At 33.9% G+C, this 13563-nt stretch overlaps 2 protein-coding genes across 3 annotated transcripts; both read left to right on the forward strand.

Annotated features, from left to right (window-relative positions):
* The first annotated feature begins 1521 nt into the window (after positions 1–1521).
* Positions 1522–7260, forward strand: LOC132036226 (uncharacterized). Of its 2 annotated transcripts, none has more exons than XM_059426508.1 (7): positions 1522–1856; positions 1991–2059; positions 2206–2373; positions 2464–2634; positions 3221–3430; positions 5948–6024; positions 6492–7260. In XM_059426508.1, exons 1-7 carry the CDS (start codon positions 1772–1774, stop codon positions 7143–7145), a joined length of 1434 nt encoding a protein of 477 aa, XP_059282491.1. In that variant the 5' UTR covers positions 1522–1771; the 3' UTR covers positions 7146–7260. The 2 variants fall into 2 exon arrangements, with proteins under 2 accessions (XP_059282491.1, XP_059282492.1); XM_059426509.1 differs by having other exon boundaries at positions 1523–1856; positions 6498–7260.
* Positions 7261–8624: 1364 nt separating this feature from the next.
* Positions 8625–10975, forward strand: LOC132036251 (uncharacterized). Its single transcript, XM_059426536.1, has 4 exons — positions 8625–8858; positions 8958–9086; positions 9878–9997; positions 10601–10975. The coding sequence occupies exons 1-4, from the start codon at positions 8780–8782 to the stop codon at positions 10663–10665; spliced, it is 393 nt and encodes a 130-aa protein (XP_059282519.1). The 5' UTR covers positions 8625–8779; the 3' UTR covers positions 10666–10975.
* Positions 10976–13563: the final 2588 nt, after the last annotated feature.

A 13563-nucleotide genomic window follows, 5' to 3' on the forward strand; every position in this document is an offset into this window, starting at 1 on the left:
TCATGAATAATTTATATCCATCAGTTATCTTGTTAATTAGAAGGACAAAAAAATGATATAAAAAGCATGCACATGCTAGTCACATAAAAGAGAGTAGACTTGCTCAAATATGGTGTTTGCAATAAAAGTATTAACTTATTATTGTTAGGTGAGGTAAGAATAATAAGTGATTAATAGAAGGATTTGTGTATTAAGGGTACTCTAATAACTTATAATATCTCAGTGTACTTGGCCATCTCTCGCAACTGTCCAACATCCTAATCCTATGCAAATGGAAATGTAATACAGATTCAAAATCTTCAACTAAATGAAGGTCAAAATCCTACCACTCTATTCTACAAACAGAAATAACGTAAGCGTTAAAATAAATTAAGAGACATTAGAAGCAACATATCTTTTGTTAAACTCTGTATTTTTTTAGTTCAGAGCAAGCAAGCTTTGTTTCTCTTGTCCTTCCTCTCCTTTTTTCTAGTGCTATATTACGCAGCCTTCAACAAAATTGCATAGGATGCTTGGAACGCCATAGAACCATATTCTACGCCTTTCTTTTTTAGACGTTGTGAAACAATTATGCTCCTTCTCTTGCTAAATTGCCATGTCGATTTGATCCAAATCTGGCCACACTTATGCAAAAACCACCATAACCTCTATTGTACAATTTAAAATTAAGATAAACTTTGAGAAGAAAAGATAGAAATGATATTAAATAAGCATAAATTATTAAATTTGACCTAAATAGTCATATGAATTTACCCCATTTGGGCCATTATGGCCAAAATAGTGTGACCAAAAGACCTTATTTATAAGGAGAAATCAAAGAGTCATTACCACTATCAGTTTTTCTCCCGCTAATCAGTATAATATTTAATTTTGTAATGAATACAAACATTATGTTATTTTGTAGACACTTTAAACTGCCTAGAGAGAAGAATAACAAATGGTTGTAGAGTGGGTGGAGAATGTGCAGTTAGACAATTAAGAGGTGTAATTAAATAGAATTAAGAGAGTGGCTTTTGAATATTATTAGTACATAAACATAATAATTTTAAAATGAGAGAAAATCCAAAAAAAGGAGAAACAAGATAAATAGCTTTTTAGGCTATAGAGAGGTGCCACATCACTTTATCTATATCTAATTTTATATTATATATAGATATAGATTGTATATAATATAATGAAAAGTTAAAAGATTAGAATAAATTGTATTAATGTAATTTTTTGAAAGTAGTTATAACTTTTAAAAATTCCTTTTTTAAATCTTGTATTTGTGTGACTTTCCCATTTATGGGTCCACATTAATATTGGGCCTCACCAACACTAACTAGGCGCGTGTAACAACAACATCTAGCAGTGCAATTAGCATAACAAATTCCCAATATTATTCCATTTCATAAGCAAAAGTACTTTTCTTAAGTGAAAATAATCTTTACCCGCTTTCCGTCATCCTCGATAAATGCACTTTCTCTAAACAAAAAATGAAATTTCTAAAGCCTCTAACTAAAGTAAAAAAATAAAAAAAAGGCTATCTCACTCATTAGTTACATATTTCCCAAAATTGTTCAAAGTACTACTGCACTTACCAATACAGCTGAACAGTACTGAACTTAGCTTAACAAAATCAATGTGATTCATCTCTAACTTACAGCATTTAGCTGTACTTTCTTCTTCATTTTAAGAGATCCAGAAAAAAAATTTACCCCCCCAAAAAAAAAATAGAGAAAAAATTCACCGTTTGCTTAAATCTTTGTACACTTTTTGAGTTTTTATAGCCATGGGAAATTCCCTTTTATTTTTCACTTTCATAGCCCTTTTTATTGCTTATTTTCAATTTCAGGTCCATGCTGTTGCTCCTGCTGGTAAGACCCATTTCAATTACTTTTTTTTTTTCTTAATGTTGTAACAGGGTGATTTGTTTATGTTATGGGTATGATTTAATTGGTGTTGTTAATTTGACTTATTATTATTATATTTTTTTTTTTTTGCTACTTAGGGCCATTGATTAAGCACTTAAATTCTATACTCAAATGGTCCAAGTCTTCTATTAAAAGTCCTCAATCAGGTAAACCCCATTATTTTATTTTTTTGTTTCCTTGTGTTTGTTTTTATTAAATACCAGTATTAATAATTAGTTTTATTTATGGGTTCATATTGTTGTTGTGTACTAGTAGATGATTAAATTATGTGTGTTATGTTATGTTGTTACAGATGGGAATTTTCTTCAATTTGAAGAAGGTTACTTAGTTGAAACTGTTGTGGAAGGAAATGAACTTGGTGTTGTGCCATATAAGATTCGTGTTTCACAGGACGGTGAATTGTTTGCTGTTGATGCTATTAATAGCAAAATCGTTCGAATTACTCCCCCGTTGTCTCAATGTAAGCTTATTTTGAGTTAGTAAATGGTTGAGAATCCTCTGCTTTTGGTTAATGTGCTTTTTTTGGTTATTAAGATTGTTGACTGTGTAGATAGTAGAGCAAGATTGGTTGCTGGTTCGTTTCAAGGTCACACTGGCCATGTGGACGGGAAGCCAATTGATGCTCGTTTTAAAAATCCAAAAGGAGCTACCATGGATGACAAAGGAAACATTTATGTTGCCGATACAGCAAATCTGGCTATTAGGAAGATTGGAGAAGCAGGTGCTTGTTATTCATGACATCTCGCCTTCATTTTGATGTTCTTTGACAGACATATGACGTTCTAAATTAATCTTTGTTTGGTTACTTTTATGTTTCTTGAGAAAACTAGGCCGAGTTACTGCATTTCCCCGACACTACCTTCAATAGAGGGGATTGGCTGTACTTTACTTATGTTCACAAAGCAAAAAAGGAAAATGATCGAATATCTTGTCTATCAGTTTAGGGGTCGTTTGGTTCGAAGACAACTAGTAAAGTTGGGTTTAGTAATATTGGGACTAGTTATGCGGGCATTATTTCTTATCGACTGATTGGTTTGTTGTATTAAAAATAACATGCATTACATTATCAAGAATAAAACTGAATAGGGTGTATAATAAGTATAAGAATAGTACTGGTATTGTTGATATCATGGTTTACAATGTATGAGAATAGTACTGAATAGGGTGTATAAGTAATAGCTATGTATTAGTTGTATATAGGTGAGGTTTGCAACCAAACATTGTACTAAAATTTTATACCAGCTTTTTTCTACCTAATACACCCCTACCAAACGACCCCTAAAGGTCTTCTTCTTTCTTATTTTCAGGTGTGACAACAATTGCTGGAGGAAAGTCTAATGTTCCAGGATACAGGGATGGGCCAAGTGAGGATGCACAATTCTCAAGCGACTTTGATGTAATATACGTTCGGCCAACTTGTTCATTACTCGTTGTTGATCGAGGAAATGCTGCTCTTAGGCAAATTTCTCTCAGCCAGGAGGATTGTGACTATCAGTACAGCTCAGTGTCAACTATAGGTTTGAATTCTTTAAGAATAGCTGCCTGTTTTGATCTTCAAATCATATTATACTAAAAGTAGGAAACTCCTATCTTCAAAGTTAGATTACCGTTTTGCCCTTTTTGTAAATTAAAATGTAATAAAACATAAAACATCTAATATAATAAATTATACTACAATGAATTTAAGCTATTTTCACCTTTCACATTTGTTACGAATTACTTTTATTATTAAGTTTTTGAACTGCCGTTATAATGCTGGTTCAACACTGAATGCTACTTCAGTTATTGAAATTATTGGTTAATCAATATTCCAATAATTGTTATATCATGGAACCATTCCACCTCCTAAACTGAAAAACGTTTGGTTTTCCTCCATTACTAAATTAACTATATAATGAATCGTCTTATTTGATGTCTTAAGTTTTGCTCACTAATCAATTCATATAAATAAATGTACTTAATAGTATCTGATATGTGGCACGGTATTTCTTCTACATTTAAGATTGCAACTCAATTGTAATTAGCATAAAGGTTACTCATGTTAAATGAAAAAAAAAAACATTTATTCATGCTAACGAATTTATTCATTTGTCAAAGAAAACCAACAGGTATACCTAAATTTTTATTGAATGAGATTATCCGTTGAAGAAAATCATTAGGCACTCAATTAAACTTTGATCAAATATCCACTTATATAAGTGGGCTTTGAAATCAATTGGAATATCTCACTTCCATAAAAATATAGTAAATTTTAGTTCGGCCTCTATGTTCACGTTCTGCAATGCTTTGCAAATGTTATCTCAAGTAAATGCATTTTCTTTTTGGTCATTTTCTATGAGCATTCATGAAACTATATATTTTATATATGTGAATTTTGGCTGGAAACATTTTCTACTGTAATTTAGTATCATGAAATAGTGCCTTTTTTTTTTTTTTTTTTTTTTTTTTTTTACCTTGTAGTAACCATATAAAATAACAAGTGATCGATGTATCAAGCATTTTACAGTTTATTATCATATTTGACGTGGAGGAAATTATGTTCGGTGCTTTTGTTTTCAGGAATCTCTATTAGGTCTGATCTCAGTGGTTGCTGATTAATATTAACTTAACTTTTAATCTTTAGCTTTAATTTGTAACTAATATTCTTTAATAATATCTTTAGGATTTCTTAGTTACCAGTTTCAAAAAATATCTTTAGGATTTCTAACAATTACTAAAAGCAGGAAGACCATATCTAATCATTTTATGTTCAACAACTAAGTCGGCCGAATAAAATCACCATTCATCGGTTCCTTGTAAATCTCTCCCTTCAAATTTAGTGTAACTCATCGCAAACATATTCCAATATTATTTGTATAATTTCAAAACGTTTGTACTATTATCATGGGATACACGTGCAACGCACGTGTCCAGATATTAGTACTATGAATAGCATGTGCTATGTAGAAGTGTTGCACTTACTGTTATCTCTCTCAGCAAAGAAATATATGCCTTCAAATTTAGTGTAACTCATCGCAAACATATTCCAATATTATTTGTATAATTTCAAAACGTTTGTACTATTATCATGGGATACACGTGCAACGCACGTGTCCAGATATTAGTACTATGAATAGCATGTGCTATGTAGAAGTGTTGCACTTACTGTTATCTCTCTCAGCAAAGAAATATATGCCTGACTCTTACGTATGGAGTTGTAAATCTACTGTGGCGATGAGATCTCATTTGGCTAGTATTTCTTTAAGGCTAAATGCTTCGAATCTAGCAGAGAATTGACTGTGCACTTGGTATGAGAAAATCAATGCTGATGCAATGTTTTTCTTCTTGAATAAACTATAAAGACATGAGAAAATCAATGCTGATGCAATGTTTTTCTTCTTGAATAAACTATAAAGACATGAGAAAATTCTCGCCTTTTCGTTCTGTTAAAGTTACTTTTTAGTTGACAGTGTTACTTATAATTGGAAGGCCCTCAGGGATATCTCGGTTATAAAAAAAATGGGGGTCTGAAGAATTTTTGGGGTGCCAGAAAGCCCAACGGGGTGAGATACCGATGAGTTATACAGCACTAGCAACATTCTAGCATGTTTTCATTTCAATGGGACATTGAGCACCTTCTCTGGTGACATTTGATTCTTCATCTTAAACATGAATCACCCAACAATAAGCTGGATTCTTATAGATAACTTGACAGTGCCTTTGAGGTCTGGCCCTCATGCGGTGAACATATTAGCACTTGTCTGTCTCCAACCTTTTCCCTGCTCTGTAAGATTAACTTGCTATATCCAAGCAAAAAAGTATTAACACGTACTAGCCACTCAAGATTAAGAGGATGTGAAATTGGCCTAAAAGAAGAGAAACCGTCTCTAAACACACACTATCCAAATCCAATTAATGGATGGATGATATACAGAATATCAATTATATGAAATTTTAGATGTTTACCACTGGCTGCTTAAGCCTGGTAACATGTGGAGTTGCTGTAAGATGGTTCGCTTAGGTTCTCTCTAACTTTCATCTTATACTTGTGGCAGATGTTGTCATGGTTATTGGTGCTATTGTAATAGGGTACGCTGCGTGCATACTCCAACAGGGATTTGGCTCCAAGACGGTGGGTGATTCTTATCCATGGTCTTCTTTCTTGCATTACAGTTGTGTGATTATTTTGGAGCATCCATCTCTTTGTCCAGTTCTTATTGATTGTCATATTTTTGCTGACCAATGAAACATTGGAATGAACCTCGAAGATCAATTTAAATATCTGGAAATGGAGGCTTTACTTTTTAGGAATATCAGTGATTACCTAAAAATATTACTATGTTAGTTCGGTCTATTACTACATCTTGGCATAAAATAGAAGTTTCTCCTTCCCAAGTTTCTTCCGGGACATTCACTTATGTGTTGTTTCTCCTTCCAGCAATTGCATGCAAGATTAGTATGGCCTCAAAATCATATTGTTAAAATTATCGTGCTATACATGAAAAGACAGGCATGTGCTTGGTATTGTTAAAGTTTTCTTTGCTTTATATGAAAAGACAGGCATGTGCTTGGTATCATGCTCTTTCTAATTGTGTATAGTTGCAGCCAGTACATGTGGAAGTGGAGCAACAGGAACCTTCTTTAATCAAGGAGACGCCCGCCCCTGCTGTTGAAACTGTCAAAGAAGAACAGGAAGCAGGATGGCCATCATTTGGACAGCTACTCTGGGATTTGTCCAAGCTTGCAATAGAGGGTCTTGGTTCCCTTTTTGGCTATATCGTTCCATTGCGGTTTAGACACAAGAGCTTTATTAGACCTGGACTAACTCCATTGAAAGATTCATTAATCATGCCTCAAGATGAAGTTGAACCCCCGTTAGTCCAAAAGCAGAGGGCTCCACCGCCTGCTTCTGAGACCAGACAGGTCCCCGCTGTTGGTGATAAATTTCCCGAGGGCAAGCCCATGAAGATTAGGTCTAGTAGTTCAAAAGACCCTACCTTGTCGACCAAGCACAGGTCTTCCAGACGACATGAGTATACAGAATACTACGGGACCTCAGGTGAGGTTCCTCCATATACGCAAGTTAGGTCTAAAAGCCAGAAGGAAAGAACTAAGTATCGGCGACAAGACAATGTTGGAGCAGGAGTGGAGGCAAAACCTGCTGAAACGAAAGCAGTAAACTATCAGGACCCAAAGTATGCCCATTACAACATGAGGAACAAGTACGGAGACCCTTTCCCCCGTTATCCATGACTATTGGTCACTAACGATTAAGTTTTGTAAGTGGAGGGACAAACCTTTTTGTCATGTAAGTTGTAACTCTAATATTAATGGAAGCAACTCAAGTCATATGTGCTGTTAGTATGAATGCATGGTCATAGTCACAGATTTTGTTAGTCTCTCTGGAGAAAGAAAAAGATATTGGAAAAATCTTAAAGTAGAAAAAGATATTGGAAAAATCTTAAAGTAGTGGTGTGCGTCTTGCCGGGGAGTCAAAGTAATAGGAAAACTGGAAAAGGATGAGACGTTCATGTGATTTCTGAGGTTGAAAGATGACAGCCGTGATATTCTTGATGATCAAATACTCAACTAAATAACTTCAGTGTTGGTGCTAACTTAAGGAGAACCCTCATTTCCATCCCTTAATGAAGACAGCAAGTGAAATGACGACTCACAAGAAAGTGTTTTATTATTATTAGATGGCTTTTTTTGTGCTGTTTCATTTTCCAGTACTTCAATTAGAATTTTATGTCTTTCACAGAAATAAAAATAATACTGGAAAAGAGATCTTCTTGCTACTTACGTCGGCAGAGCAAAAAGTGAGCTTGTTGAAAGTTAGACTGAAATGAAAATTAAAACCAAGGACAGATTTAACGTGATAATCACTACAAGTAAACAGTGAAAAGTTCTTCTACCTGTCCACATCCAGTAAGATATTTTTATCAGTTCCACAATGATGGATGACAGGCCCTATTTGTGAATCACTAAAACAAATCGTGTCTTTTAGGAAATTCGTGAATAAGGGGAGGTGGTGTGTACATAATAGTAGAGAAATATCTTTTCCGGTTCTCTATCAGGTGTTAGGTACTCATTTTGGAGTTTGACTAACTCGAATTCAACGCCGAGAAATCCCATTTCGGGGTAAACCTTTCCCTATGAAAAGGGACTCCATTCCTAAAGACTCGAACTCGAGACCCTCTAGTTCAGAATGACGCAGTAGGGTTTTTTATCTAGTGTCCGTTATTCGTTTTGGAGTCTGACTAATTTGGATTGGGCCTAGAGGTCCCATTTTGGGGTAAACCGTACCCCACGAAAAGGGCCTCCATTCCCAAAGCTCAAACTTGAGACTTCTAGTTAAGAATGAAGCTGTACTTATCACTCCACCACAACTATATTTTCTATGCACAGCATGACTCTCCTCTGCTTTTCATCTAATTAAAGCTTCTATCAACCATGAGGATAGCTATTTGTTAAACTAATTTTTTTACGGTACATAATTGCACTCGATGTTTTACATCTAGCCAAAAAGTTTAACCTTAAATATTCTTAAAAATTAAAGTGAAAATGTATCAGATATACAAGTGATAACAAGCTCAACTTTTTATTTTTATTTTTTATGTTGATCACTTTTTGAATTTTCTTCTATGGTGAAACTTTGGTCATTGATTAATTAGTCTAGTGGCATAAAACGGTGTACTCACGAGAAAGCAACTCAAAGCCAACTACCAACATAACTTTCCTCTTTAATATTATCCATAGTCGTAGTATGGTACTTCAACCTCGTATTTTTGCCCAAATATCTCCTTCTCGTTGTTTACTTAAATCTCATTGCAATTTTAGGAATATTTAGACTACAATTTCCGACAAGTTCTAAGCCACTATGGTTTATGTGTATAATAACTCTACAAAATCTGTATGCTAAAAGAAACATGGGTTCTTGTGCATCGTCTCACGCCAAGCCAACCAGTGAGTAGTCCTTTCTAGGATTATATTTAATTTCTCCTTTAATTAATGCTTTATTTTGGAATAAGATTAATTGTGTTTTGTTGATAATTTGACATGCAGGGACGGTGAATAAAAAGATAATAAGAAAGCCAAAACCATGGAAGCATCCACAGCCAATTACAAGAAGTCAGTTGATGCAGCTAAGGGAAGAGTTCTGGGACACTGCTCCTCACTATGGCGGCAAGAAAGGTACAATTAATACTCTAATCATCTCATTGAAAAGGTTAAGCTGTGTCAGGGTAAACACTCTTTTAGTTAATTAATTATATCCTAAATATATAGTACTCCTTGTGTGTGTTTTGATTAACTTTTTATAAGGATTAAGCACGGGATTTTTTTTCAATGATAGTGGTGTTGGATATTATCCTATATATAGACTTAATATTAACTTAATTGTATTATTTAATTAAACGGGCTAACATATATAATTAGCAAGCATAACTTGGCCCTGATATATGTTGGATTCCATGTTGAGCTTGAATCAAATCATGTTTCAATAGTAGTGTAGCCCTTGTTATGAATCTATGAACCCATCATGGGAGGGCCCATATGACTAGGTCCCCTCTCCCCTTTCAACCTTGGGTACCGTCCCATTCAAATCAAATGTTGATAGAGAAGATCGGAGAGGAAGACTTAGCCTAACCAACCTCGGTGAATTGCTTCCACAGTATAAACAAGAGGGATTAATATATAGATACGCGTCTTATCTTAGTCTTAAAGGTGTGCTCTTGATTTGTGAAATGTTCTTGAGTTTAATTATAATTAACTTACAAGTGGCTGATGGTTCTTTTTGATAGTGGGTAATATAGTGAGAAATTAAACTAGAGTCTTTGCTTATTCTGATACCATATTAAACTGTATATAATTTCATTTAAAAAAATTTAAACCGATAGAAAGATCACACACATTTATTTACACCTTAGACCTTACATTCAGCTGTCCCGACATATATTTATGGACGTTGTTCGATTATGTAACAGAAATATGGGATGCGCTTCGTGCTGCAGCAGAAGCAGATCTAGAACTAGCTCAAGCAATTGTGGACAGTGCTGGAATCATTGCCCAGAATACTGACATGACCGTGTGCTTTGATGAATCAGGTACTTACAAAAACATGACTTGAAGTGATCCACTTGATTAATTTCTTTAGAATGCATCTTCCTGCATACAAAACTAGCCAAGTCAGCAGATTTCGAAGGGATGTTTCTGTTATTTGATGAGAAAATGACAAAACCGTTTTATAGTTGGGGTTGGTTTAATATAGTCCATTAACCATACAGTTCTAGTCCTGTACGTTTATCGAAATCAACCAAATTTTGATCTATCTTATACTTAAAAAACACACCGAGGTAGTTATATTTCACATAATTGACTCGTGAGATGCACGTGAGCCGTTTAAACAAAAGAAACCAGGACGACGTCCCCCAATTCGTACCTTAAAAAACCAAACTAGCAGCTCGCGTACTTGTCACAAGCCAATTCTATCAAAATATAACTATCGTCATGTGTTTTAGACGTAAAGGAGACAAAAAGTGTTCGGTTTTGGTAAACAAAAAGCATTATCTCTGCTTTGGTGTATATTTTTGGGATTATTTTAGATCAATCCTCAAACATAAAACACTATTTTTGTTATTTTTCCTATTTATTTGATCACGCAGATGAGTTTCATCGAAAGTGCTACTAATAGGAAACTTTTCTTGCAGGTACTAAATATGAACTACCAAAGTACGTTTTGAGCGAGCCAACAAACATGATAAGATATGGTTAAGAATTTACATGAAGAAATATAAGTCGCTTCCACACAATTGAAGATGGTGCATATGTTGTAACGTAAAATTACCCATTAGTCGCTACCACATAACCTCTTTTTTAAGTTTAAAGTGGCGAAACTATAATTACCAGCTGGAAAGAGCCAATTCCTTTTTTTGTTTAATTATAATCCAAGATTTACTAGGAATATTAGGAGTTGGGACTCAAGTACTCGTTGTAGTATTTGGTTTACATCTACTGGAACAGTGAATAATTGTGATTTGTGAGCAATTGGTTGCCAATTCCAACTTTTTGTTATGTACGTTTCATTATGTTGCGTTTTGGTAAATGCCATTTAATGGAAGATACAGTTTGAGGGCTAAGATGCCACGCTAGATAGACCTCAACTAGATAATACTTATAGACACTCGATGTTTACACCATATTATATCAACTTACCATGGTTGCCTCTGTGCCTCTGCTCTAGTTCGAGCGTCGGGAATCCCTTGCTTTTGGCTAATGTTTTTTTTTATTCAACTTTTCTCATTCCCCCTTCAATATTACAAATTTACAAACACTACGCACTCACGAACTCATATTAATGCTAGGACTTGTCATATGCTAATTCATAAATGAAAGAAGTCTATCGAAAGTCCTTGATACTCATGTCTAATCAATCACACTGACAGCTTCAAGTAAATTTTGTGTAGTTTGTTATTTCAACGCTTACTAATCCAGTATATGTATAGTAGGCCTCCTTCGCCACGAAATTGACAATGGCTTAGCCCTTCGCCAAGGCAAAGAACCTTTTTATTGATGAGTAAGCGATTTAGGAGGGCAATAATATAGGTATATTAACTTAATATAATTGAGTGATAGGAATAATCAATTAGCAATGCAGCGAGTGGCGTGTCATAACAGTTTACGGAATGCCAATAATTTCACCTTCTAGTCATTTTTCATTTTTTAAGCAATTCGTATATAATTTAAAACATTAAATTTGGACTTATTTCAATTGTACTTGGTTTCTTTCCTTTTTGGGAAAAGGGTCATTTTTGCCCCTCTACTTTCAAATATAGTTTATATATATACTTTCTAATAGACTTTGGGGTCATATATAAGTGTCCAAGAGGGACTAACACACAATAACAAATTGTACCAAAAGCTGTCTGAGTTGTATATTAAATTTGGACTTATTTCAATTGTACATTAAATTTGGACTTATTTCATATATGCACCGTTAGCAAAGTTTCAAATTTACCCCTATTTTTTCTTTCCTTCTTTTTTTTTATTTGAACACAATAATAGAAAAAGCTAACAAAGAACATTAAGGGGAAGGAAAAAAAAAAAAAAACTAAACGTAAAAATTAAAGTGATTTGCAAAAAAAAAAAGGAAAAGTCGACCGGAACAACTAAAGCAACACTTTTAAAAAATTGTAGTAGCTAAGAATCGAACCCTCACCCTCACCAACCGTGCAACTTTAACAAATTCATTTTATAACCTAATTTGGAGAAATTACTTCACGTTGAGTTAATGTGTGCCGGAGCACCGTATTTTGGGTCCGCCCCCCGGCGCGGGACCCATTTATTAAAATGCCACTTTGTATATTACGTTTTCTTATTTTTTTTTAAGATATAAAACACAAAACCCTTTTAAAAGTTTTTTCTTTGTTGCCCATACTTCTACAATTATCCTCGGTTTGACATTAGGTAGTAATTGTCCATCAATAACATTAGTTCATACCAAATACATGAATATTTGCATAAGATAGTTGTCATGGATAATTCAAACCCAAAGAATACCATATACATGAATATTTGTAGAGAGAGAAACAAAAGGAGTGCTAACCATCACTATTCTCTTTCTTCCTCCATAGCACTTTGAAGAGAAAACCCTTTAGTTGTGTATAGTTCAACTAATCGATCAATTTATTCTTCGAACTTCTCCTCTTATTTTGTTGTACATAAAAATGAACGTATTTTCCATGGATTATAATGAGAAATAGCGAAATCCGGCAAATAGGTCATCTTTTGCTATGCTTTGATTCACGATTTTGTTTTTGGTTTTCCTATTTTTCTCTCTTCTACCGTGTTTTAATAAACGGGTCCACCGCCACATTGGAATCTTACTACTTTGCTAACGGTAGGTGGTATATATGACCCCAAAATATAACGTGTAAACTATATTTGAAAGTTTATGACCCTTTTTCCCTTCCTTTTTTTCCCTTGTGTGTCCATATTACTACTACTTGGTTTGCCCCTGCACACGTGTATTCCACTTTTACGTTATCATATTTCTTTACTTCTACACTTCATTTTTATTACTCATATAAATTATACTTGCGAGGACTAACATGTATACATTTCGAAGTTTAACATTAATTCTACCTCTTATGTCTTTATTTTTTAGGTCCTCACGTGTCCATGTATAAGTCTCAATTTAAGTGTCTAACTTTGATTAGATACGGTGTTTAAGAACTAAAAATAGACTTTTGAATCTTGCAGTTCTAAATTAAAAATGTGTATAATATAATAAAATATCCTTTGAATCTTGTGATTATAAACTTGACATATAGGATATTTGAATTGTTAACTTACTAAATATAAAAAGAGGTAGACATAACCAAAATAAGACAAATTTTAACAACAATTGAGAAATTAAGGGGAAAAATAAGAGGAAAAGAAACAAAATATGGAGACTCACTAAGGACAATCGCGGTATTCTTTGCAAAAAATACAAACCATAAATATGTTTGTTTGTTTTTTTTTTTTTTTTTTTTCAGCAATCCCAAAATTTCTTTTTAATCCGATCAAATAAGGAAAAAATCTTCCTTTTTTTTTTTTTCGTACTCTTTCATAACATAAATATTGTTAAGAACTCTCCGGCATGAAAACAAAAAGTTTGTGACGCTGAACT

The sequence above is a fragment of the Lycium ferocissimum genome, chromosome 11 (assembly GCF_029784015.1).
Source record: "Lycium ferocissimum isolate CSIRO_LF1 chromosome 11, AGI_CSIRO_Lferr_CH_V1, whole genome shotgun sequence".
NCBI classification, from domain to species: domain Eukaryota; kingdom Viridiplantae; phylum Streptophyta; class Magnoliopsida; order Solanales; family Solanaceae; genus Lycium; species Lycium ferocissimum.

Bases quoted from the DNA above. Each gene is read 5' to 3' on its own strand.
- LOC132036226 (XM_059426508.1), top strand. From the start codon at position 1,772: ATGGGAAATTCCCTTTTATTTTTCACTTTCATAGCCCTTTTTATTGCT. The intron at 2,635-3,220 runs GTGCTTGTTATT...TCTTATTTTCAG, and splicing joins TAGGAAGATTGGAGAAGCAG to GTGTGACAACAATTGCTGGA. The intron at 6,025-6,491 runs GTGGGTGATTCT...AATTGTGTATAG, and splicing joins AGGGATTTGGCTCCAAGACG to TTGCAGCCAGTACATGTGGA.
- LOC132036251 (XM_059426536.1), top strand. From the start codon at position 8,780: ATGTGTATAATAACTCTACAAAATCTGTATGCTAAAAGAAACATGGGT. The intron at 9,087-9,877 runs GTACAATTAATA...ATTATGTAACAG, and splicing joins TCACTATGGCGGCAAGAAAG to AAATATGGGATGCGCTTCGT. The intron at 9,998-10,600 runs GTACTTACAAAA...CTTTTCTTGCAG, and splicing joins CGTGTGCTTTGATGAATCAG to GTACTAAATATGAACTACCA.